General features: G+C 38.4%; 1 protein-coding gene across 1 annotated transcript in view; it reads left to right on the top strand.

The window, feature by feature from the left end:
• kcnh5a (potassium voltage-gated channel, subfamily H (eag-related), member 5a) overlaps nt 1-26307 on the top strand; it is a 136680-nt gene that overhangs the window by 4111 nt on the left and 106262 nt on the right. Inside the window, exons 2-4 of the mRNA XM_036581691.1 lie at nt 13136-13259; nt 20954-21060; nt 22850-22978. Coding sequence (XP_036437584.1) covers nt 13136-13259; nt 20954-21060; nt 22850-22978 — 360 coding nt within the window. The remainder of the gene's footprint in view (nt 1-13135; nt 13260-20953; nt 21061-22849; nt 22979-26307) is intronic.

The following is a 26307-nucleotide window of genomic DNA, read 5'->3' as shown; positions in this document are numbered from 1 at the left end:
ATGCTGGACGGGAAATCTGAGGGACAAAAGAATGAATCTGACCCAAATCTACCCTGAAATAGCACACTCACAGTGTACGATGCTGTGTATACAGTGTTTGAGTACCTTGGGCATGATAGCCTACTTTCAGATGCTCATCTTATGTGAAGTACTTCAATTAAAAATACCTCACTTTAAAGCTTTATACTATAATAAGCATGCAAGCTCTTGCAGAATGAAGAGTGTGGGCCCATATTTGATGCTTACTGTTTAAGGGTTTTTTTAAAAGAAGAAATATCTGATTGGTTAATCAATACAGAAGGTTTCAATATTGATATCCTATTGGAAAAGGAAAGGTGGTATCATATCACCTTCATATCATACAGGATCAGGAACTACACAACCTTACATAATTTATGTAACATACTGATGTTCAACTAAACATTTCCTTCAACAGGCTTTTCACTGGAGTGCAAACAATAGAGAGCAGTGTGGTCCAAACCCATGTCTGGAAAATATAATTTTCTACGTATGGATGTTGACACTGTAACAGTTCAGTTATAAAATTAAACCATTAATTTAGTCGCTATAAAGTTCCACTAACTGCCGCTTCCCTATTGTGACCGGTTTGATGTGGTAGTGTAAATAACTAATTAGTGTTTATAGGAATATGTGGGAGTAATTTGAGAAGCTGTTTGCTTTGTAGGGAATTAAACCCAAGAGGAGTTCATTCTGTGCTATGACTTGTTTTTATTGGCCCTTAAAAAGCTTCCATTACATAAACAGCTTTTTAGCAGCTTAAGCTCACTTTCCCAGATGATGTCTGTAATAAACACTCCTGAATATGATTAGTTAACCTTCACTTGAGACATGGCTTTGTATGATGGATTATAGGCCATTCACAGCCTTCAGAATTTCAGTGTTTTTAAAGACTGAATTTGTTAAGTACTTTATTTGATTTTAGCATTGTAGTTCTGCGCTGTTCTCACCTCACAGCCTTGAATGTTGCATATTTCCTCTTGTTAAGTTTGAAATCCTCCAGCGTAGCGGTTGCCCCTCTGATGGAGGTGTTATTAAAGCTTTGTTTGCGCGTCCCCTCATTTAGCCTTTTCTGGGAGCGAGCCTCTATTATTTCTTTGTGTGGGTCACAGAGGGACGTATGTTTTGCCCATTCTGAGAGAAAAAGGCGGTACACAGCTGTAAGGAAACAAACGTTAACTAGATTAGGCCTTTTTTACTTTTATCTTTTTCTCAGAGAGGGCTCATTTCAGAGCCTTTTTGCTTATGTAAGTAGAGTAATGACTGTAGTTGCTCTTGCAGACAGAAGCTGGCGGGAAAGAGCAGGTCGGGTTTTGACTGATGGGAGACACCAGGGGGTTCTCGTTCACTGGAAAAAAATTGAAATAACCCCCAAGACGGAGTAATGAGTGCTTTAGGGCTTCAGTTTTTTGATGTCGGAACAGCTGTCCAACCATGATGTGGAGTTGACAATACCCAGAGTGCATTGCAGGTTTGGAAATGTATTGTATGTGAGAAACTACTGAGACACGATCGAATTAGAAGTTTAGAAGCTGTAATTTCACAAACTTCTGACTGTTCTGTTTTTCTTTTCTTTGTCTTTTCACTCTATCTCTCTTTTTCTTCTCTCATCTCATCCCCCCTCCATCCTTTCTCTCTTTTTTCTTTTTACTCTCTCTCTTCTCCCACTCTTTCTCTTCTCTCGTTCTCTGATCCCTTACTCTCTCTCCTCTTCTCTCACTCTCCCTCTCACCCTCCCTTTCTCTCTCTTTCTGTCCTTCTCATTTTCCTCCTCTCTCTCTCTTTCTCTCTCATTTTCTTCTCTTCTCTTCTGTTCTCTTCTCTTATCTATCTGCTTTTTTTCCTTCCTCCCTCTTGCTCTCTCCCTCTCTTTCTCCTTATCCCACTCTCTCATTCGCTCTCCGTCTTTCTCTTGTTTTCCCTCCTCTCTCTCTCTCTCTGTCCTTCTTTTCTTTTTCTTCTCTGTCTCTCTCACTCTCATTTTCCTCTCCTCTCTCTCTCCTTCTCTCTCTCATTTTCCTCTTCTCTATTTTCCTCTTCTCTCCCCCTCACATGTTTTTCTCCTCTTCTCTTCTCTTCTCTTCTCTTCTCTTCTCTTCTCTTCTCTTCTCAGTATGTTTCTCTTGATTTCTCTCTTCTCTCTCTCATTTTCATCTTCTCTTTCTTTTCCTTTTCTTTTTTCTCTTATCTCTCTCTCATTTCTTTTTTCTTTCTGTCTGTCCTTCTCTCCTGTCTCTATCTTTCTTTTGTTTTCTCTCATCTCTCCTCTCTCTCTCTCTCTCTCTCTCTCTCTCTCTCTCTCTCACACACTCTTCTATCTCTCTCTTTCTCTCTCTCTTTTCCCTCTTCTCTCTCTGTCATTTTCCTTCTCTTCTCATTTTCTTTTCTCTCTATCTCTCTCTCTCCACTCTTTCTATCTTTTCACTCTCTCTGTCCATCTCTTCTCTCTCTCTCTCATTTTGCTATTCTTCCCCTGTCCTTCTTTTCTTACTCTTCTCTTTTTTCTATTCTCTCTCTCATTTTCCTTTTTTTATGTGCTTCTTTTTTCTTCTTTCTTCTCTGTCTGTTTTTCTCTTGTTTTCTCTGCTGTTTCTCTCTCCCTTCCTCTCTCCCTGCCTCCCTCCCCCCAAAGTGGCTCAGTTGTGTGGGGCTTATGCAATGGAAGGCGCTGCGCTTTAGCATGGCTGCCCCTGGCCATCCTCAGCATGCTCTTTTGTAAGCCTTGTCACAGCGCACGGCACACAGGCGAACGGCAAGACAGAGAAGGGAAGGATGGATGAAAGGAGACAAATAGATACTGAGAGACTGATAAAAGGACAGAAAATGCAGGGAGAAGATAAAAGAGGAAAAACAGAAGACACCGTAAGAGAGTGTGAGAAAAAGCTGCATGTTTAGAAGGCACTGCTATAAAGGAGCAAACAGAGAAGGCAGAGATGGACTTAATAAAGCTAATGTGTCCATCAGAAAGAGTGAAAGAGTCTTAGAGTCACCCAGACAGATTATTGATTAAGCAAAAAGAAATGCTAGCTACTGAAGAGAAGACAGAAAAGAATGAAGAAAAACAGTGGCAGAGGATGGCAGAGAGTGAGCTGGAAGTGGAAATCTTTAACAAGAAGCTGTCGTCTCCTGTTAGTCCGTGCTTGTGGAGACCTCTGTTTCTGGTTCTGTGTTTCAGGTTGTTTACAGAAGCCTGCATATACCTTCAGGATCTCTTATACGTCTCTTAAACATCCCTTTAAGAGCAGTATTAGATATCTACAATCAGATTTTCTTGGCTTTTATGAACTAAAAGTTAATGTACTGAAGTAAGCATTGTAAAAGTTTTAAACCATGCAAAACTCCAAATACCATGAAGTCCATGTATACACATAAACTAAGCTGCGGTTGTTGTGATGCCACAGCCCTGAATGCATATGTCTGTTCATTCAACTTACAGCAATTTAACCACTCATTCATGTTGAAGTGATGAGGAGTGTTGTTGCTGCAGACAGTCTGTAGAGTTATTTCAGTGGAAGATGTGGGGTAAATGATGAAACGTTGTACTGTTCCTGGCTGCCAAGAAGCAAATAAATCATTGCCGCATTGCAAAAGATCTGAGAGTGTGGCTGAAGTTTATTTTTACCAGCATCCCTGAGGATTTCAGTCCAAACTTAACAGTTTGTTCTGTACATTTCAGGCCAGCCTACTCTTTGTGCAAAGCAGAATGTAGCCCAGCCAATCAGAGCAGAGTTACTTTCCCTGTATTGGTCTTAAAGGCAAAGTAACAAAGAGAGCTTTCACACCTACCTTGTTTAGACTTTTCAGTTTGGTATGAACCAAAATCGCAGGTGTGAAAGGTACCTCGAACTATGGTCCAGGACAAAGGGCCAAAATTTGGTCCAACCAAAAGACGTTGTCTTGGTCTGGATCAAACTGAGCCATGGTTCGGTTCATTTGCAGTGTGAAAACATATTTTTAGATGGTTTGGACTTTCAGACCAATTACATTATTGTCACCCATGAAACAATAGAATAAGAAAAAGAACCGTAAGAGAAGCAAAAATAAGCCATGGTGGCACATGGGGAGAAGAAGAGATGAAATATTAAACTGTAATTTGGTCTGATGAAAAAGTCAGTCATTATATATTTTCTGCATGATGAAAACATTTATATGGTGAATTTAAACTACTCTTGAGTACTGCCAAACAGTAGAACATTACACCAATTTGTCATGAGATCGAGGGAAAATGTTAGCTGTTTTTATCAGCTGGCAAGGCATGGATTGTTTCAGCTGTCTGGTGATGAGTGCTAGGCTACCTGGTTACATCTGCTAACTATTTAGTTTCTCAACAACATCAGCTTAGTACGAGCAGCAAACATTAGCTGGCTCGGTACATCAATGATGGATAACGATGATGGATATTCAACCACAAGCAAGCAGACATTTGGATTTTTCTATGCAGTAGTTTGAGGGTGAAAGAACCACAATAAATCTGCCGCTTGCTGTGTAAAAGTTTTAACTTGCACTAGACAATCAACATCTTCCTTTTAGGTATGTTTAAACTGAAATCAGTGCTTTTTTTGTCTTGTCTCATCTACAGTAATGTCAATTCGCCAGCTGCTAAAAACAGCTAGCCTGGGAAGCTAGCATTCTCCCACTCTCCAGTGCCACACATACAGCATCCTCAGTTTACTTTTGTTTAAATCAGGGCTGTAACTTGCATGAATCCACTTCTTTGTTTCACTTTTGTTGCTTGGGAATGCACTAATACTAAAATGTGGCTGAGCACTATAACAAACAGCACTGTAGTTGTGAGGAACAGATGTGATTTAACGCTGCTAAAGCTTGTTAGGATGTAAGGATAGAACTTAGTTCACTGGCCAGTACAGTTACGCCACTTATCTCATCACTCACACTAACAGATCACCGATTGCTCCACTCATACAGGGAACGTCTATCGCACGTTTCAAACATTGCCAAAGTATATTCAGAGAACTTGCCCCCTCACTCTCTAATCATGTTGAGAAACTCGGAAGTGCGCCCTCTCGTGGTGACAGCAGTGTAGTCTCACTTTCCTTGCAGTAGAAAATGCCACCAGCGCTGTTAGTAGAACGTGGAAGTGTGAAAATGGTCTATTATATCAAACATTTCTTATATTTCTATCAAGGAAAGGTATATCGCGATAATTATTGTTATTGTTTTATCACCCAGCCCTAAATGTAACAAAAACATGGACCTTGGTTCGGATCTTGGTCTGGACTTTCAGGTGCAAAAAATGCCCAAGAGCAACCTGCTTAATTCTGGGGATGTAGAGAGGTTGGAGAGATTTTGGCACATAAAACCACAGAAACAATATAAATGGACCTTCTCAACACCCACCCTGCTCGTACACTTTAAAGTTCCTTTATCGGCATCAGAAAGCAAACAAAGCCATGTCTTAACAAAGCACCCAAGCTAAACTGCGATGTTTTCTATAATTAAAGGTTTAATTTGTTTAATGTGGTCTGGTTTTCCCTCCACTCCCCTGGTAGGCATGCTCTCCCACTGGGAATAAGAGAGCTGCACTCTGGCTGGTTTGAGTCTGTTCTTTAAGAGAGCATGCCGTGTGTTGTTATGTAATGACCGAGTCGCATGAGAAACGCTTGATCACATCCGTCTCATCTTCGGTTGTTTTGTAAACCTCTTCACTGTTTAGTATGACTGTTGAATTAACTGTTCCACAGTGCACTGTGCTGAAGGAATCTGATACAAGCTTAAATATATATTGTGGCATTTGCAGTGGCTGCCTTTGCTGCTGAAAAGGCAAGCTTGTGTTTGGTCAGTGTGCTCACAGCTTTTGTTCTAGTAAGGTACCACCACATTTCATATGATAGCAACTTATTTTAAAATCATTTTAATAGGGGGGTTTAAACTTTTGCATATGACTGTATTTATGTTATATGGAAATCCTTATGCAAAAAGTATTGGTTCATATTTAACATGTGCTGAACTCGGGACTTCTATATAAATATTTTCCAACTTTTATGAGATCTTGTGAGATCAGTGATGGTTACTACGACAGAATAGACATTACCATCGCAGGCCAGCCCTGAAAAATCTCTTGAGACTGAAGTACAGCTAATTCATCAACCCTATTTGCTACTGTCTGCTGAAGTCTTAAAGAAGAAGATTGGCATTGGCTATTTTCTAATGCACATGCTTACAGACCTCACTTCCCCCCAAAGTAATGAAGTCAAATGCTGACACACAGGAAGTGTCACTGTGAAACTGGAGATGGAGAGTGGGAGAAATGAGGAATGCATGTTTGGCAGATGAGAGATTTTATTTCTTTTCCCCACCTTGATTAGAGCAGCTCACAGGTATGCAGTTGTGCTAAGTGAATGTTCACATTGGACTTAGTGTAAGTAAATCTCGTTATGTGACTTCTACAATTGTGGATTGAATCTTTTTTTCTCATTCTTGATGAGAGGCACATTTGCTCAAATATGTGCTCAGTCTGCTTTTACCTTCCATGCTTGAGTGAGTAATCAGAAGGGTCGTGAGAATTCCCAAAGGCCCAATGTCATTTTGGTTTGACTGACTAACAACATGTGTAAACCCACAAATACAACCGCAGGAACGCTCATGCAAACTGTAATCATCAAAAATCTCTATTTCTAGTAATTTTGGGGGCTTAAATGAGCCTTAAGTGGTGCAGCCCCAGTTTGCCAGTCCTAATTGGTCAGCTAATAACTCTCACAGAGCAGGTAGAGAGCAGCCTAATTTGTAAACGGTGCTGTTTGACACAACAGTCAGTGCTCTGCAGGTCTGGAGTTAAATTCCAGAACGGTGCATAAATGTTTTATGAATTGTAAAATCATAATCAGATTCATAAACCTGCCAGCTTTACAATGTTCATGTTGCAGTTCTGAATCAAAATTCATGTATTATGGTGTATTAATGAGGCACTGCTTGTAGATGCCAAAGCACTAGTCTTGATGATGTTCTAATGAGAATACATGTCTGGAGAGAATATAAATAAGGGTACACTCTAGTGTTTTAGTGCTTCAGTCCAGTCTCTGTCTCGAGACTGGTCTCAAGACCATAAACTCATGGTCTTGGTCTTGTCCTCACCTTGGTAAGGTGGTCTCGGTAGTAATAAAAATGTATGTAGTTTAGTTCATGTTTCTTTGACTTTAGGTGGTGATTCTGAATAAGCTTTAGAGAAGAAAGGAGCAACCTAACCATTGCTTTCAGTTACAGTGCAAAGTTTTAATGTTTTGGGCTATATATTTTATATTTTTATTTTATATATATTTTATATTTATTTTATATATATATTTTATATTTTATATATTTTGATATAATTTTATGTATAATATATAATATTATGTATATGTAGTTAACTACAAATTAATGTCAGTGTGAATGTGTGTGTGTATGTTTATATATATATATATATATATATATATATATATATATATGTATGTATGTATATAATATAAGTCTACATTGTGTAAATTTATAGTTGGCTGATTGTGTATTGCTGATTAATGGATGCTTGCTTGGGGCTCTAATAAGCAACGAATTTTAAATTTAAAAGTATTCTGGATCCAGGGCTATGTCTTACAACACAGTAATTTTTAATGGCCTAGCTAACTTTTCTTTCCAAAATGCTTTATAGACCACTTTCAAGAATGTTTCCGCCCATTTTGCGTTGTGTTGGGAATGCTATAATATGATTAATAGCCCCTTTATTAGAGGAATACGAATATGTTTTTGTCAGGTGTTATTCTTTTCAAAAACTTGTTAGTTCCAAAATTGTTGCAGACATTTCATATATCTAAGCAAGTGCGCAGTCCGAAATGCTGACAGAAGTTAGTATTAGATTGCATAGTAGCTGTCATGATTGTATCACATTTAAGCTAAAAGCTTCATCCGAGTTTCATTTCATCACTAACTTGCCAACTTGGTCATCTCATAATAGCTAATAAATAGGAATAGGCAAAGAAGAAGATCAAACTGGCCAGATTTTAGAAAAAATAGCTTACCTAATTAGGTTAGCTAACCAAATTTGAACACAGAATTGATAGTAGCTAGTACTGGCAATTTTCAGAATAAAGTAAGTTTTTCCCCCTTTTTTGGTGTGGGTGAATGTGTGTAGCAGAGAGAAGCTACAGGTTGGGATGGGCTGGTCTGCATCATGTAACTCTCGGTCTGAAAACGAGTCCCACTCTGGTCCTCAGCCATTGGTTCTGTGTTTCTTTGTTGGTCTCTGTGTTTGACTGTTGCCTGCCCGTCTATGCGTAAATGTGTGGGCGAATGAGTGTGCGTGTGAAACCTATGTGTTTAGTGGTAAACAGTCTGCGGTGGAATCGCTGGAGAGTGGCCTGGCAGCTGCCTGTTGGCCTCCCACATGGAGCTGGTGTGCGTGGCGTTCCGTCTTTCATCTCCCTCAATATGCCTCCTATTCACAATTGGCATGATAAGCTTTCGCCAGCTTCCCATCAGAAAGCACAAAGCTACGCCTGGACGCGCTGAGTGAGCGCCTTGGGCTTCACGTGGAACTGGGCCTGCAGTCAATGTGTATGTTAAAGGGAACCTGCTTATTTAAGACCACATCATCTGGCAGGCGAAGACACAGACGTCTTTGAGAATTAAAGGGAGATCAGGGTAATTCGATAAAGACACAAGCGAGAATTTGGATTAGTTTGCCTTAAATGAGATTACAGGATTCTAAGCATTTTAGCTGTATGAGAAAAGGTCAGTCAGTTATGAATCAGTGTAGACCAGCCACCTGAATATGATATGTGGGTCTTGGACAACACTGTGCTGACTGTGTTTATCTGTGGTGGTCATAAAATTGATCTGTAATGTTCAGCAGTTCTGCACGCTGCATCAGATTGGCTTTTGTTTTGAAACAAGCAATTAGAACTGAATTTAGAGTGTAACTGCACTTTGCATTTAGAGTGTAACTACACTTTGAATTTAGAGTGTAACTGCACTTGAAACTCAATTTAGAATGTAGCTGCATGTTGAACTGAATGTAACTGCACTTTGCACTGACCATTTGTAAAATTATGATTGTTATGCCTCTCAGCCAAAGACAGTTGTCTCTAAACGTTCCTGCTGTCATAAAGCTAAGAAAAATCTTTGAGAGAAATCCTCTAAAAAAAAAGCTATTAGACTGAGAAGGTGGAAAGGTGTTGCTGAGGAACGGATAGTGCAAGAAACATGCTATCCTAATCATCTGGAGGATGGTGGTGTTTTTATTTTGTTCCTGAAGATGAAAAGTTTTAGATTAAACTATGTGGAAGATCAAACTCAGAGTTTAGTGTCAGAATCAATAACAGTCAGAATTATGCTAGCTCTAAGGTGAGCTAAACTTTATCTGGGTTACTATATTTGTTAAAAATATTTTGATATGATGTCTAATAGAAAATATTGCTGTGGAAAAAAGTTAAGACTACTTAGCTTACTAGTTCGCTTTTCTTAACTTAGCTGCTGACAGCTTGATAAATCAGACAGATTAAGTTTGTCAGTGTAAGATTTACACTGCTGACATTTGTGATTATAGCATTTGTGTTGAGACAAATATTAATGCTCTTGTACACATGCCATTGTTTGTATTGTTTCATTAAAGTTTAAAAGTATAAAAGTTGTCCTCCACCAACTAGTTTCAGTGTTAGCATTAGAAAGGAATCATTTGAAGGGCTAGTTTTTGTCACTAAAATGTCCTTATTAGACACGAAAGGCTTAGTATTGAGTGTTTAATCTTTTTTCCTGGTTTGATTAATGTACACATGGTTTTCAGAATCTATGTTTGCTTGACCTACATGCATATTTCACTTCTCAAACATGTTTGCCTGCATTGAACATCTTGTAAAGCCAGTTTATGTTTGAATGACACGTTTCAAATGTACTGTGCTTCTAAATTTTCCTTGTACTGCTAAAACAAGACACAAGAAGCTGTGCATTACAGTGATTTTATCACAGGCAAAGCAGAAACTATTACTATGTCATAATTTGCAGTGTTCAATGCAGAAACCTTTTGTAGGTAAACACTTTATAGGTAATTTTTGCTTATCAAATCACCACCGCAGTGACAATGCGAATTTTCATTAGTGCCTTTTTGCAATTTGCAGTCTCATACTAGCACCAAGCTAACACTGTTTTGTATCTCTTTTCCTATGCTGGGGCCTAAACTCACCTCCTCATTCTGTTAAAATACCAGCTGCTGCACCCAAACAGTGCATAATATGTGTAACACATAGCCATGTGGGATTCAGCCATGTGTGCACAATTCCCTGTTGGGCAAATTGTGCACTATTTGGGTGCAGAAACCTGAATTTCATAACTTACTTAGCACACTATATAGGATTAAGGGAGCCATTTGAGATTTGGCCGGGGTTTGATGCTGCTTAAGGCAGATCTGACTGAAACGTGGAAAAGTAAGGGATTCATTCAAGTGACGTTCATTAAGTATTTAGATTGCAGTTTTACAGTGAATCATACAGTGGCCTGTGATATGTTTAGCCTGTTAGCCAGCTGATCAGCCTATTTCTAGCTAAGAAAATAAGTTGTCAGCCCCCCAGTTTAAACAAAACTGGGTACTTACTTTAACAGTACACTCAGTGGTCATTTGAGCAGTATTACAGCTAAAGATTATTCCATTAACAGCATAAGAAATTTTAGGGACTTGGTGGTCATAGATGTGCGTATATTGGGTATTTTACAACAGCTTCAAATGCAGCTCAGCCAATCAGATTTAAGGACCAGTGCTATCTATTTTATTATAAACATTTTAAGTGCTATGAATGCTACCAGGTAGCCTGAGCTATATGATGGACATAGCAACAATATTGAAAGAAGGCAAGACTTTATCAAAATTTTACAAATGGTCAGCTGAACTAAGAATGTGATTGCTCTTTGGATTAAACTAAGAATATAAGTAAATAAGGGCACTCTGTCTATGCGCTTGACCCTCATCAGTGTCCCTTTGCTTTAGAAGCTGATATATTCATGCTTGCTCTGCTACCCTGGCCTATGCAGCGTTTCCTCTTTCCGCCTGGCCGCTTTGCTGTGGCTTCATTAGCGAGAATGGGCTGTCTTTTTGGAGAGGCGAGTATATCACCAGTGACAGAAAGTAACACAGTTATCTCTTGGTGAGGAAGGGATCTGTTGGACTGGATCTGGGTCGGTTGGCCCCTCAGGGATTGCTCCCTTACTACTGGCCCCTGACACAGGGGGCCGGCAAGTGGAGGCCCCTGTAATGAGGTCCTCTGCATGCGTCCCTCCGGGGGCCATCACTTCATTTTAGCCCTCTATCCCTGTCGTTCTCTCAGCCAGTCCTGCAGACAAGAGGGAGGAGGACGATGGAATACAATTTATTCAAGCGAGGAGAGAAGCAGCCACCTTTCTGCTTCAAATGCCACTCTTTCTTCTTCTTTCTTGTTCTCTCACTCTATCCCGGTCACTCTCTTATGCCTTCTTCCCTTTCCTTGTGACTGCGAAGGCTGCATACAGGGCCCGTGAACGGGGTGCATTTGGGATATTTGTGTCCCTCTAAAGACGTTTCTGTTACAAATTGTGCCCTGATTCGTCTCCTCTGCTGTAATGTCCTCTTTGTTTGTCTATTTTTATACCTGTTTGAGGAGGCTGCAGTTTTTGGGCTGAGCTCAGCTTTCCTGGTAACACTTCTAAAACCTCCAGTGAAGGTGTTTGTACAGCATTTTATCAGCTTGATACAGGCTGCGTACAGCTGCTTACTTCTGCCAATCTAAAGCTTTGTTTGTTATAATGCCAAAGCTACAATTAAGGAATTAAATTGACTAATTAATTAGTGAATTAATTAATTAGCATCTCTGGAGATTGTTCTTGGAAGAGCTGGAATTACCCAATTCAAAAGTCAAATACCACCCTTTATTTAATTATTTCATATAGTTCGAGCTATTCATTTTTCAGGTTCAGGAAAAAAAAACAGAAAAACTTTACACAGATGCCTCAACAACAAGATATAATGTCAGGTTTTTAGTATTTAGTGTGTCTTCTCTGTGTCCACCTAATTACAACTGTGTCCACTTTATTACAGCTTTTATTATTTTCAGAAGACTTCCTTCCAGTTTTTCAGAGAAATCTGCAAGGATATTTTTTTCAGAACCTCCAAAGTTCAGTCTTAGAAGATTTAAAAGTTTCTCATGATCCAAAAAATCCCAAACACATTCAGTGATGTTGAGACACTGATTGACACTGGGGTGGTCAGTTAATTGTTCTGAGAATACCAGCAGCTTCTTTGTTCATTTTTTATCTATTTTATTTATTTTGTCTTCCTTTTTATTTTTCCATTAACAGATTCTTAACACACACCTACAGATCCTTTCAGACCCATAGCTTTGAGTTTTCTCCTCACAGTGGAAGGATGGACAGGATCAGATTTTTTAGATGTGAAGCAAGGAAAAGGCTTGATTTTCTCCAATCTCTCAAAGTGCTGTTTATCGGATGATGACAGTTTTGGTGGTCTACTAGGTCTTGCTTGGTTGTTAGTCCCATTTTCTCTTCATTTTTAAATAATTTTTTGAACTCCAGTTCTATATCTGTTTCCTTTGACTTTCCTCTTCCTTGTGCAAGTGGTCAACCTCAAATCTTATTTCTTCTGAAGGATGAATAACTAGTAATAGCCATTTTAATTGGCAAAAGACATTACATTGCTTTTTGGCTTTAGGATCAGGAGCACTTTTGGTTTGGGGGATTGTTGGTAGAGGCTGTTATGTGCACTGGTATGTATGTATACTGTTTACCTTTCCTCTGTGACATATGAATCATGTAGCTGTGGGTGGTAGGTGGTGTAGGCGGTTGTAGTTTTAGAACAAAAGTTTTAGAACTAAAGAAATAAAAGTGAACAATTTAGAGCAGGCCACAGCTTGATTTTTTTTCCTTTTTCTTAGATAATTTCCTTTTCAGTAGGTTTTGTGAATATTTCTTTTATTGGATTGTAATAGCCCTATTCATACGCCAGGTACTCAGTGTGCTGCAAGCATTGTGAAAGTGGAAAAGCACTCGGCTTTGTTACAGTGTGCATCATCAAACTGCTCCAGTGGATCTTGCGTGGATCTCTACTGTATTTTAAGTTTTTTTTTTCTTTCCTTTTTTTCATGTGCAGAGACCAGTTTCCTTTTGGGTAATGCCCAGATTGTGGAATGGCCTATAGTGTACAGTAATGACGGATTCTGCAAGCTGTCTGGCTACCACAGGGCTGAGGTCATGCAGAAGAGCAGCACGTGCAGGTGAGTGGCTTCTTCTACTGTCTGTCGTTTTATTGCCCATTCATTATCTGACAGCAGAGCTAGTTAATATTTGTGTATTAAGAAAAATCTCATGCATATTTAATCTTACACGGAACATGTTTCCCATGTTAACAAACCCATGTTAACAAACGTGATGTATTTATCCATTTATCCCCGGTCCTTGCATGTAATTTGTGCATGTCTGCTACCTGTGACAACTGGCTGCACGACTTCAATTCTGATCCCCATGAGTAACTACCCCAACAATGGTTTTGAGTCGATCTTGTTCACTGTTCTTGAGCTAAGTACAGTGAAATTCTTCATGATTGTTGTCTGTGGTTATCGGCTGCGTGCTACAAATACAGTTGCTAGACATAAGGATGAAAAATCTGAGTATTGTAAGTTCAGGAAACACTTTTAAGAGATGCAAAAGTTTCAACATGTCTCAGTAGTCATAAATTCCACAATGGCATTTTGATTTAATTTCTGCTTTACTGGGGAACTGAGTGCAACTAGCCTGTTTCATGCTCACATTAAGAGAAGAAAGCAGCACATCTTGTCCCATCACAATTCTGTGTTTATTTGACAAGAAGAAAATGCTTGACTTGTACATGAAGCACACTGCCTCAATGCATTAGGAGAGCTGAGTCTATTGTAGTGGAATTTCAGGTGCAGGTGCTATTAAAAAAACAAAAAACACACACATTAAGCCCTTTAGATGATATAATTCATTGAGAAAATGTAAGTATTGCCCTAGTTTTACGCCATGTAACCTTCTACTACTTAAACATGTGACATTACAGTGGAATTTAGTGAGAATGTACTTACCAATGTGCTGCTGCATATAATCGTCCCATTATGAGATATGCTATATTTTCAAAAGTTTGTTGACACCTGCTCATCCAACTCCAAGGGTATTAATAAAAAGTTTGACCACCAATTGCTGCAGTAACAGTCTCTAGTCTTAGAGGAAGACTTTAAACTAGATGTTGCAACACTGTTGTGAGGATTCGATTGCATTAGTGAGATCAGGTACTGATCCTGGATTATTAGTTTTGGATCAGAAATACCACCCCAACTCATCTCAGAGGTGCTCCATCACTCCAGGGAGCACTCCAGACTGCTCCATAGCCCAATGCTCTAGTCAACACTTAGCATTAGACATGGTGACCCTAGGCTTGTGTGTGGCTGCACCAGAGTGTCCTGTTCTGTTGGCCATAGGGTGGGCGGTATAATGATAATAAGGTACACTGCGGTATTTTAAAATGATGACTATTTCAAAATTATGATCAATTTTAATTCCATGTCTGAACAACTAAAGGAACTATTCTACTCATGTATATTTTAGAGGGGCTCACTTATGGGTGGTGTGAGAGCTGAAACTTTAAGTTCTTCCAGATATAAATCCGATGTTTGTAGCCTAGTATGAACCCTGTTTGAGTTGTGTTTGGAGGTTTTACACCTTATGATGTTTGCAAAAAAGTTCCAGTTACTGGGACACAGCTGATCTTTCATCTAGATTAATGCTACAGCAGGGTTTGGGTGGACCAGAATATAAGTATTGGGAATTTTTATTCAAAATACAGAAATTAAGTGTCTGTATTCACTCCAGGTTACATTTCATAAAGCCAGTACTTGAGGGGAATGTTTTTGGAATACTTACCTGTACTTACCTTACCTTAATATATAGCATCCTTAAAAGAAACATTACCAGCGCTTATTTATTTTAAAATTAGCACAGCATGTAAAGCATGATATTCTAAAGAAGAACTCAAAAATGTTTATTTACAAGCACTGAAGTTGCTACTAAACCCTGAGTAGACTGATAAATCAATGCGATGAGCCAGTTATTTATCTCAGTGTTACTAAACTCCTTTGAGGGATGAGGAAACTAAACAGTAGTGGACACGTTCATGAGTAAGCTTAGCATCAGTGTCGTACTGGGCATGCGGATGTGTTTCATGGCAAGTTACATACATCATTAATTGAAAATAACAAAGCTACCCACTTTATAGTCAAATTTGCAAGATTTTGTTTTTGTGATATGGTGAATTGTTTGATTATGGGACCAGCTGTGCCCTGAAGCAGGCAATGAGAGCCAAAATGACGTTGAGAATTTGTTAACTTCATTTACATGAGTGATTTTTTCATTAAACATGTTTACAGAGGAATTACATGAAGAAAACTGCTAGCCAGTAACAGTGAGGAATAGTGTCAATGGAAAAAAATACAACAGCAGTTTTTCCCATTTGCCTTATCAATATATATTCTATATATTTGCCTTATAAAACGTATTCTAAACATACTCTCAATATGTTACTTTTTATGTATTATAATGGAATATATTGCTGAATACATTCAAGACAGTGTGTTCAGTATTCAGCCATCACTACTTTCTCAAAGTATTTTGCCCAACACTACGCTACAGTCCCAAACACCACAAACAGGTTTAATTTCGGCCTCCTGTCACTCCAACACCAGTGACGTGACTTTTGCTCTGTCAGACATTAGTCTTTATTACCTAAACTTGTGTGAGCAGAGCACCAGTCAGACAGAATCAAACCTGTACTCTGGTACGTGGCATTGGTTGGGTCTGTAACCTGTTCGCTAAGCTAATGCTAAGCTAGCCGATCAGGCTACAGATCCAATCCCCAGGTGACACTGTATACTGCAATAATATTTGGAGACGTTTTGAAGGTATTAAAAAAGGGGATATTGCCCAACTCTAACCGGTAGTGCTTTTCTATGGAAATTATACAAGCTGTATTTGCACAATTGAACACCTGTGTCAGCAATGAGTACATCTTAAACCAGCTGAATTCTGTAGTTAGAAGGGGTGTCTCAATGCTCTGTAGTGTATTTTGCTATGTTCTTTTCACCCTAATATCTAGTACCTGTTGGGCATTTGAATGTAATTTATTAATTAAATTCAGTAGTGAATTTAATGGTGAGTGAAACTTGGCATCATTTTGCTTGAAGTAATACCCAGAACTTAGGGAACTGTAAGAGAAAGCGCTACCGTAAATGGCATCTCAAAAAACACTTCAGTCTAACATCACTTAAAACAATGAAATGAGCCAAGTGTGAAAATGTCTCAAAATACTCCTGCTAATGCTAATGTAATTCAGTTACTGTTTCACTGTGGAGCTGAGTGCCCACAATAACAGAAGAAAGCACTATGTCCTGTCCCATTAAAATTCTGTTTATTTTGCTAGAAGAAATTGCCTGACTTGCATGTGAAACACATTCCCTTAATGCATTGGGAAAGCTAACTCTTTTGCAGTGGAGCTACTGGTGCTGGTGCTATTGTTGATGGAGAACTTATAGAAGCAAAAAAGCTGCAATGCAGGGTTTGACTTTTTTTTTTTTTAACACAGAAATAAGGGCCCGTTCACAGTCAATTACTCTGGCTGTTCTACTGTGACTGATTTAAAAGTCACAGTGTCAGTGTGCCTTGACTTGCTGATTCTACTGGTCAGTGGTGACACAGGTACAGAGCTAATTAACACTTCCTCCGCAGCGCTGGAGGTAGAAAAGCCACACTCCTTCCCCTGCCTCAGTGGGTGGTGGCTCTAAATTGACCCGGACTCAGTTCTGTCCTGCAGTGCTTGGAGCCACACTTGCACTGCCCCTGTGCTATTTTATTTATTTTATTTCCTCTGGCTGCTTACATGCTAAATTTCCTGCTGTTAGCTCAGGGCCATCTCCGAGTGCCTTGTTATCGCCCAATAGGACCAGAAGACTGTCTGTCACTCGGGGTGGGAATGGAAACACCACCCACCGAATGTGATAGGCAAGCAGCTGTGGCTGCAGAGAGGTTTTTAGAAACAGAGCTTGAGCAATGCTTTGTCAGCTAAAGCAATAAAACGAGAAGATCTGATACTATATCCTGCTAAAGCGCCCACCAGTTACAGCTCTGCACGCCCTCAGAGAAGTCATTATACCTCTGTTTCTGCTCTTATGGAGTCCAAAGTGATGAGCAGAGTATTAAAACAAGCAAAACTTTGACGGAGTAGAGCTGAGAGAGATGTCTTTGTTCTGACGAGTTTACTAAATTGTCCATACAAGCCTGGCAGCCTTTTTTTCAGAACTGCTCATCTCCCAGGCTGTAATCATGCTAACAGAGAGGGAGAGAGAGGGAGAGAGAGAGAAGCAGACCAAAATAACTGTCTACTATTCTCCATGAGCCATAGCCACCTGTCTGCAGGTTCAGACTCGGTCTTAAATATCCCCCTCTACCCAATCAAAGAGCAGTGACTGTTGCCATGGGGACAGCAACTTTCTGATTTCCCCTTTATATAAAACCACTTTGGAGAACTTTGTGACAGACCTGATAGATGGCTAAGAGGGAGAGTTCCTTCTTACTGATGGATCTTTTGTCATTTGAATTTGCTTAGCAATTGCATGACCAGAGAATCCCTCCACACAAATATTGGACAGTGACACAATGCACTTTAGATTTGAAATAAGATTAAAAAGAAACTGACTTTTCCGAATGTCTGCATAAATGTAAACAAAGCCGTTCAGAGTGTTTTAATGTGAAGTGGTGCGCTGTAGAGAAGCTTGAAGACAAATGGGAGTGAAGGACATTCTTTACAGCAGTGGTGATAGGAACCAGGGTTTGCGATGTTTATGCAAAAGCATGGGGGGCACTGATAAAATGACGTTTTGTTGATTTTCAAAGGAAAAACAAGTTAACACATCCTCTATAGAGAACACACTTCTACACAATTTAATACACAGTTGCTTTTTACTTGCTGAATTAAACATATTTGGAGAAATAAAACTACTGAAATATGGCCTGTGCAAAAGTTTTGGCACATTATTAATATCCAATATATTTAACTCAGCATGTAAGTAGAAATTCTGCATGAGAATTTGTAGAAAAGTGCCATATTTAAGTGTATTTGCTGTAGAGGATGTGTGCTTATTTTTACATAGAAAATTAACAAGATGTAATTTGACCTTTCACATTGTCTCAGATATCAGGAAATATACTCGTAACCATTTTGCGTCATAACTTTGTGACATAGCTTTTAAACGCTTTGAAAGCTGGTTCCTATCATCACCATTGTGAACTATAACTGCAAATTTCTCTAGAATTTCATGTCGAGCCTGTCTGAATGACTTGCACCTTAACCATTTTAATGTACAGAAAGTTTGGGAAAATCTATTTTGCGGTTTATACTTTGTATATAAAGCCTTTAGAGTCATGAGACAAAGTCTAAGTCAAAGATTAAGCTGTAGCAGAGTGATGGAATGAAGAAGGTGTTGAGAAAAAAATCCTGCTCATGATCCAAAGAACACCACTTCATCTGTGAAACATGGTAGCACAGATCTCTGCGGCTGCCACTGAAACTGGCTCATTTATCTTTATTAAAGATGTGACTGCTGACAGCAGCAGCGGAGTGAATTCTGAAGTGTAAGCATCTTAACTGCTCTGATCCAACCACATGCTTCAAAACTTAGTGGATGGTACTTCACCTTATAGTAGGACTATAACTTAAAACATACTAGTAAAGCAATTTTGTGGTATCCAGATGTGGAATGTTATTGACTGGCCATGTTAAGCACCTGACCTGAACACCATTCAGCAATCATTTCACTTTCTCTGACATGCCAATACTTTACCAGTGAAGATACTCAATGTCTACTGGGTCATAGACTTTTCAGGCAGTCATCGACTGTAAAGAGTGCAACTAAGTGCTAAAGAGAGCCATTTTCATCAAGATATGTCCATTTGTCCAGTAACTAATGAAATCTGAGAAGGAATATGAATCCTGTATTGTTCTTTCCATATATATTTGAGTCTTATTGTCACTGTTTTATGTGTGCAGATTCAAAACAAATCATCCAGTTGCTTACTCACTGCACTGCATATGTAATTTGTGCCTTAAATGGATATCTTGGGCCGTTAGTGACCTCATTGCTACTTATCCATTTTTTCAAATAAATGACAAGCTATCAAAATGTTATCTTATTTTGTCACTGTCAGTAAAATATTTTGATAGTTTTACACATAACAGTTTGCAGATTTATTTGCATTAGATGTAAGTAATGAGTTAATAACCTGAGGTATGTAAGACTGATTGGTGAAACATCCATTAAATGGTTATGACAGATACATTAAAGTAAATTGTACTGGGAAATATCATAAACCTGACAAATCCAGAAATCCACATGCTTAGTCATACTTTACAGTGTAATAGAATCTGACAATAGGTGCCATCAATCCTGCAGTCAGTGTTTTATTGGAGGAGTGAGTTGGCTTCCTTACTCTTTATTGTTGGCAGAGTCACATATGATTTATGCTTACCACACTTTAATGGATGATTATACGTATAATAATGCATAAACATTGCATTACACCCTGCGACCCAGAAGGATAAGCGGTTTAGATGGTGTGTGTATGTGTGTGTGTGTGTGTGCGCGCATTACAGTTACTTGCATAATTATATGAATGAGCATGTCTTTGCTAGTGTTTTTTTAATAATTAAAATAATGAGTTGCAATTAATTGCATTTGTGTAGTGAATTGTGTCTATATTATCTTATTTGCTCAAATTTGACCATGATTTTCTTTCTATTTAAAAAGCAGTGAAAGTTCTATGAGTGCATGAAATAAGCTTCATCACAATGTATTCATTTCAATAACTCAATAATAGTATCATCCTGTGAATGCAGGGTTCACATGAACATGGATGTCATCACCAACATCCAGTGAGGGCAGTGGCTGCATGTTCCTGTCATATACAGTCATATGCAAAAAAATGGGCACCCCTTGTCAAATTGCATGTTCGTTTGGTTTTCCAGGTGAAAAAAAAATATGTATACATATATATTTATATATATATATATATATATATATATATATAAAGGGAATGATAGTTCATTTACAGTGAGCTCCAAGCACATTTCAATTTTCTTCCTTTTAATTTTATATTCTGGAAAAAGAAATCTTGATCTGACCTCAGTCTTGTTTTTGTCTCGGCCACTCGGTCCTAACTTGCACTTGACTACTGCAAAGTCTCAGTCTTGGCTCAGACTTGCTTCAAGCAGTCTTGACTACAACACTAGCTTGAACACTAACACTAACAATGAAAAAGAAAAAAAAAACAACAACCATTTTTATCACATTAACATTATATGTGCATTAACATCACCAATATATAGTACCAATATCAAAATGTTTGCTCTATTTAAAATATGTTTTGATTTTGTGGAGCAGGTTAAGCCTAGTCCTGGTCTTTCAAAAGGATTTGAGTATCGATTCTCCTTTTAACCATTTAATTTAGTCCCAAGACTAGCTTTAATCTGTGTCTGGAAAGTAGACCCATTAAGTGGCATTAAAAGCAATAAGAGTGAGATCAGTGTTCCTTAAGCGGTCAGGCTGTGTGTGTTTACCCAGCCTCCTCTGTGTTGAAGACAAACAGTGCAACGGTGGGATCTGACAGCCAGCGTCATCGCCCACCCCGCCCAACACATGCACCCTCACAGAATTAATTGACACTGACAGATAAGGAGTTTGTTGAGCGGATGTTTGTGCCACACAGGTGTGCACACCCACCTAACTCTCTCTGTCTCTCTGTGTCCCTCTCTCTGTCTCTCTTTCTTTTTCCATTTCCCATCTGCCTCTCCTTTCCTCCATCCCTTCTCACTCTCATTCTTTTCTTCTTTCTCTTTCCCTCTTGGCAGTTTCATGTACGGTGAACTGACAGACAAGAAGACAATAGACAAAGTCAGACAGACCTTTGATAACTATGAGTCCAATTGCTTTGAAGTGCTGCTCTATAAGAAGAACAGTGAGTATTACAAGCCACGTCGCAGGCAATCATAGTGTGTTTAAGGCTCTTAGCTGGGCCTGCAGCCTCTGTATCAAGGAAAAGAACGCACAGGAGCTTTTCTGCCATCCATAAGAGGGCTTTTTTAAAGTGCTTATTCATTTAAGCCGTATTTAAGCTGCTCTTCACTTACTTCTCATTCATTTCCAAAGCTTCTGAGTCAGAACCATTACGTGAGGAGTTTTCTAGAGGCAAACCCAGGCGGAAATAATTAGCTTGGTCCCAAAGTACCTTTTTAACATAGTCAAAAAGCTTTATTATAAGTTCTTCAGGGTTCTGTTCAAGATTGTTATTATACAAAGACACAAGTGAGCAGCATATCAAAAAGTTCCCATTAGCCTCAAGGTAAATATTGAACTTAGAAAACATAATGTAATAGCATAATACCAGCAACTCTGAATACAAGAAATTAAGTGAAATCTTTGAACTTTTTTGGACATTCTGGCCAAAATGAGAAATTTAAATATAGCTACATCTGTTGTAAACGTGACTTCTTGTCTCAGTAGTGCCGCAGTATTCTCTGTAGTGAGATTTTCCTTTTTAAAGGCTAGGAAAATCCCCTTCCAATGATATATCTTGAAGGTGGGAGGAACTTTTGTAAAGCTACAACTGCTTTGGGGTGGGCTTTTTTGTTAACTGATTCAGATGGAAGCCACATAGCTAAAGTTATTGCTAGGAACCTGAATATCTTATCACAGCAATATATCTGTACTGTCTTCAAATTATTGTTAGAACAGAAAGAATAAATTACTCAAATGATAGAAATGACTCATCCGATGAAGACAACAAGCAAAAAGCTAAAGGTGGCAAGATGTCAACCTGGCTATCTCAATATCCTCAATTTGGCCACCTAAGTTTATTTTTCTTAGTGATTTTGTTCAATGGCTGAGGTAAGAGTTTACACTAATGCTAGATTGTATTTATTAGCCTATAGCTCAGTGACTAGGCTAACAGTCAGGATTGGTTGACACCACAGGGATTTCCAACAGTTGTTTGATGTATTTGCATAATGCATGATGGGTATTATAGTGAGAGGCCAATAAAATCTCTGTATTCTATGGAATATTACATAAAACTGCAAATAACGTATTAACCTCTAATTTTGGACCAGAATGCCTCTTTAAGTAGTGGTAATATTGAGCATAAGAATTATTTTGCAGACACTTCTGTATTAGATTCTTCGAAAGTAATTTGTCCCAGTCTTTCAGAAATCTGTCACTTTACCATAGACTTCTCTTCAGGGTTTAATCATTTCTTAGTTATGAATGATCTCCCTTTGTGTGCTGGTGCAGTAGCTTAGAGAACTAAAATTTACTCCGTTTCCAAATGCCTTTGCCTCTACATTCTGTACGATAAGGAACATAGTATGACTAACCTTAATAATGTAGCTTTTAAGGCCTAAAGTCCTTATTTCATGCTTTCCATTCAACTGTGTAGGCATTTAAATGGTCCTAAACCACTTCCTTAAGATAAGCCAGTCTGAGTAATCCTGGGCTTAATCAGTGCTTTAGGCAGCTATACAGCAAATTCCTAACGAATCGGCTGCTGAAGTTATCTTGTAGTTTCTCTACTCCTTTTCTCATGTCTTTAATCATTGTTTCTAAACCTCAACCCCACTTTATTCTTTCAACTTTCTTTTCTCCTGATTTCACTTTTCCAATTCCCTTACTCTCCTTCTGTTTTTTCACAACCATTTATGTCATCTCGCCCCCTTCTCTCCTTTTATTCCTCCTCTCCTTGGACCCGTCAGGGACCCCAGTGTGGCTGTACATGCAGGTGGCCCCAATCAGGAATGAGAACGATAAAGTGGTTCTGTTCCTCTGTACCTTCAAGGATATAACCGTCTTCAAACAACCCATCGAAGACGAGACCACGAAAGGTAAGACTCTTCCATTTGCTGATCTGTTGAAAAGACTTTGACTAGACTTAGGTGAAAAGTTCAGTGAGTAATAACTTCACTTATGTACTGAAGAGGGAAGAAGGTTCAGTCTCCTGTGTCTTAATCAAGAATTGTCATAAAATGCTGAAGTTTTGCTTAAGAAACTCTGCAGGTTTAACTCGACCATGCCCGTCATGTTGAATCTGTGAGTTGTTACTCTGGCTAATGAGGGTTAAACATCTAGGTAACTCCAGTGTTGCTTGGCCACCACAAAAAGAAGCTCAATTTCCCACTTTTCTCTTGTCATTCCTGCAACACATTCTGTGCCACATAGTATTAGTTGTCCTTATTTTTTCTAAATATTTTCTCATGATGAATGTTTTATCTAGTGGGCCCTTACAATTCATTCAAATGTCAGATTACACATGGTGGTCTTTGGCAAAGTGTTTGTTTGGTGTCTTTTTCACTATGCATGCATTACTCTCTCAAGCTCTCATTCAAATTCAGGACTGCCTTAATAATTACGATGCTCCACTTTAAAAATGTATGTAGTGTATAAGAGACATTACAAGGTCAATTAGAGGTGCTGGTACCAAGCTTGTGTGCTGCTGTGAGCTGCAGCTTGTATTCGTGGAAGAAGGCAGGGCCTTGCTGAAAGTTTGTCATTATACATACAGCACTGTACAAATGTCAGAGACCTCCTTTGATATGTAATTCCTTTTTTCAGAAGATACTTCTGAGGAGATTAAATATGATAATCCACATGCTTAAGGAAAATGAAAGTCAAAGGAAAATAAGTAAAATAACAGGAGCTTTCAAAACCGGAGATCAAAATATTGCATACAGATATAGTGAAAATGGGACTCCTAACAACTGTGCAAGCTGTGGTAAACCATCAAAACCGTCACTGTCAGATAAACAGTACTTTCATCAGGAGAAAGTCAAGCTACACTCTTGCTTCAGATCTGAAAAAATGTTTCTGTCCATCCTTCCACTGTGAGAAGACAACTCAGCGCTAAATCTAAAAGGATGCGTAGCTGACAAGAAGCTGCTACTGAGAAAAGGAAATAGACAACAGAAGAACATTTGCAACCAAACAAAGAAGCTGCTGGTGTTCTCAGAAAAATGGAGTGGACACCCCAGAGTCCAGAACTCAACATCACTGAATGTGTTTCATGAGAAGCAGAAAGTGCAATCAACTTCTAAGACTGAACTTTGGAGATGTGGAAAAAATATCCCTGCAGATTTCCTGGAAAAAGTGAAAAGGTTTTGAAGCTGTAATAATGACATAAGAAAAGTGATGGTGGTCATCCTAAATACTATTATTTAAAAAACTGTGATTCCTAAATACTAATTTTTTTAAAATGATAAAATCTGTGATTTTTGGTCAATATATATTTTCTCTTTTTTCTGAAAAATAAATAACTTGTATTTCATGGCTCTTTTGACTGAGCATTGAACACATGAAGGTGGTCTCTGACTTTTGCATAGTACTTTAGACCTAAGTAAACAGTATATTGAAAAGCCTCAAACAGTGTGCAAAGTAATCATATGTAGATCTGTATTGGTTAGGCTGTTTGAAACTGTTGGCCTATTAATTCACATTGGTCAATTAAATCTCCTAGACCCTTTGCATTTGTCAGGGTGTTAATCATTTCCAAAGGAGTTGCAATTCATTCAATTATAAAACCTAAACCTGGTCTTTGGCAAAGTGTTTGCTTGGTGTCTTTTTCACAGTGAATGCATTACTCTCTCAAGCTCTCGTTCGAATTCAGAACTGCCTTAATAATTACAATGCTCCACTTTAAAAAGAGATACTGTGTGAAAGGGCCATTACAAGGTCAATTAGAGGGGCTCTTTGTGAGCTGATTTGTGTGCTGCTGTGAGCTGCAGAAGAGCGCAGGGCCAAATCACGAGACAGACGAGCTGTCACTTTGTGTTTGAGAGTGCTCTTTCTCCCGGCAGCTTAGGAACAAGTGCTGGAGAACTTCTCTCATGTCCGTGATTGATGGGCACTGTCAGATCTCTCTATATTTCTCTCTCTTTCTCTGTCTCTCTCTCTCTCGCTCTGTATGACCGGTGGCTATTTTCCTTATCAGGTTGTGGCTCTGCTAAATTGAAGCGCTTGTCCTTTGACAGGGATCTTGACTTACAGTGTACCCTCCTGAAATATACACATGCACATGTGCTGAATTGGAGAAGTAGACTGGTAGTTAGTGTCACTTTGTTGTGACACTTGTCTGTTAGAAACACAGAAAGACAGGCAGGTGCACAGTCAAGGGAAGCTGTGGCAAAACCACATCTGCACCATTATCAGACCACCAGAACTAAAGAGGATGAAGGACAAAACCACTTCTTTAGCCTCACTATTCCTCCTGGTTTTCCCCCTCCTAGATTTGAGGTTAGTCTTTAATACTACGCTGGGGCCAGGTGTTAGTCTGAGGGCAATCATGAGAAATTGTGGGCTAAATGTATATGGGAATGTTGGCTTATTAGGGTGTGAGGTCACCATGAACAATTCAAAACTTTGATAACTGAAGGTCAACAATGTGTTGATAAAATACTAAATTCAGGCAAAAATGTCCACTCTGTCATATATCTCCCCCTGATGAAGTGGAAACACTGTAAACAAATGCAGAAATTTAGAAATTTTATGGTAAGTAATTACTAAAACATATTGTTCTCTTGAGTTACATTTCTTTATTGTATTTTGTATTATATTTTTCCACTCTTAATAGCTTATTGCATAATTTACAGTAAGTTTCTGTAAAAACTAATCATCAAAAAAAATCTCTAGAACAGCAAATTATAAAACTGTAAAATATTAGTAAGTTTTTTTTACATTTGTTTTCAAGTTTAATTTTAATGTAGTTGAATGATTTTTACGATAAAATGTCATTAATCATAAGTCATTGTAATGAAGTTATCTTTGTTATAGCAAAAAAAAAAAAAAACATATATTCATGTAAATAATTAACATTTTTGAAATCAATTATTACACCAAGGAAACAACTGGTATTTTTTGACTTTTTTGTTTAAGTAGTTTTTAATTTTTCAGCAGATTTCATAACTGAACTAAAAAAACATGAACTAAAATACTGTTGATAAAGGGAGACATCAGTGTTAATCATATCACAGCAGTTTGATGGAAATATATTTTAATTTAATTTTAATTTGTATTGCATTTGACAGAGTGGACATATGGTCGATTCACAAATTGTCTGCTTGCAGTTACTAAATTAAAAGTGTTTTAGCTTGACATCAATGTTTTGTGAAAAAGCCACAGTCTAACTAATAAAAAAAAAACTATTTTTTTTTAAGAATTTTGT

Source organism: Colossoma macropomum, unplaced genomic scaffold (assembly GCF_904425465.1).
Source record: "Colossoma macropomum unplaced genomic scaffold, Colossoma_macropomum, whole genome shotgun sequence".
Lineage (NCBI taxonomy): Eukaryota > Metazoa > Chordata > Actinopteri > Characiformes > Serrasalmidae > Colossoma > Colossoma macropomum.
The sequence above is the reverse complement of the archived record's forward strand: the minus strand, read 5'-3'. Positions and strand labels throughout refer to the sequence as shown.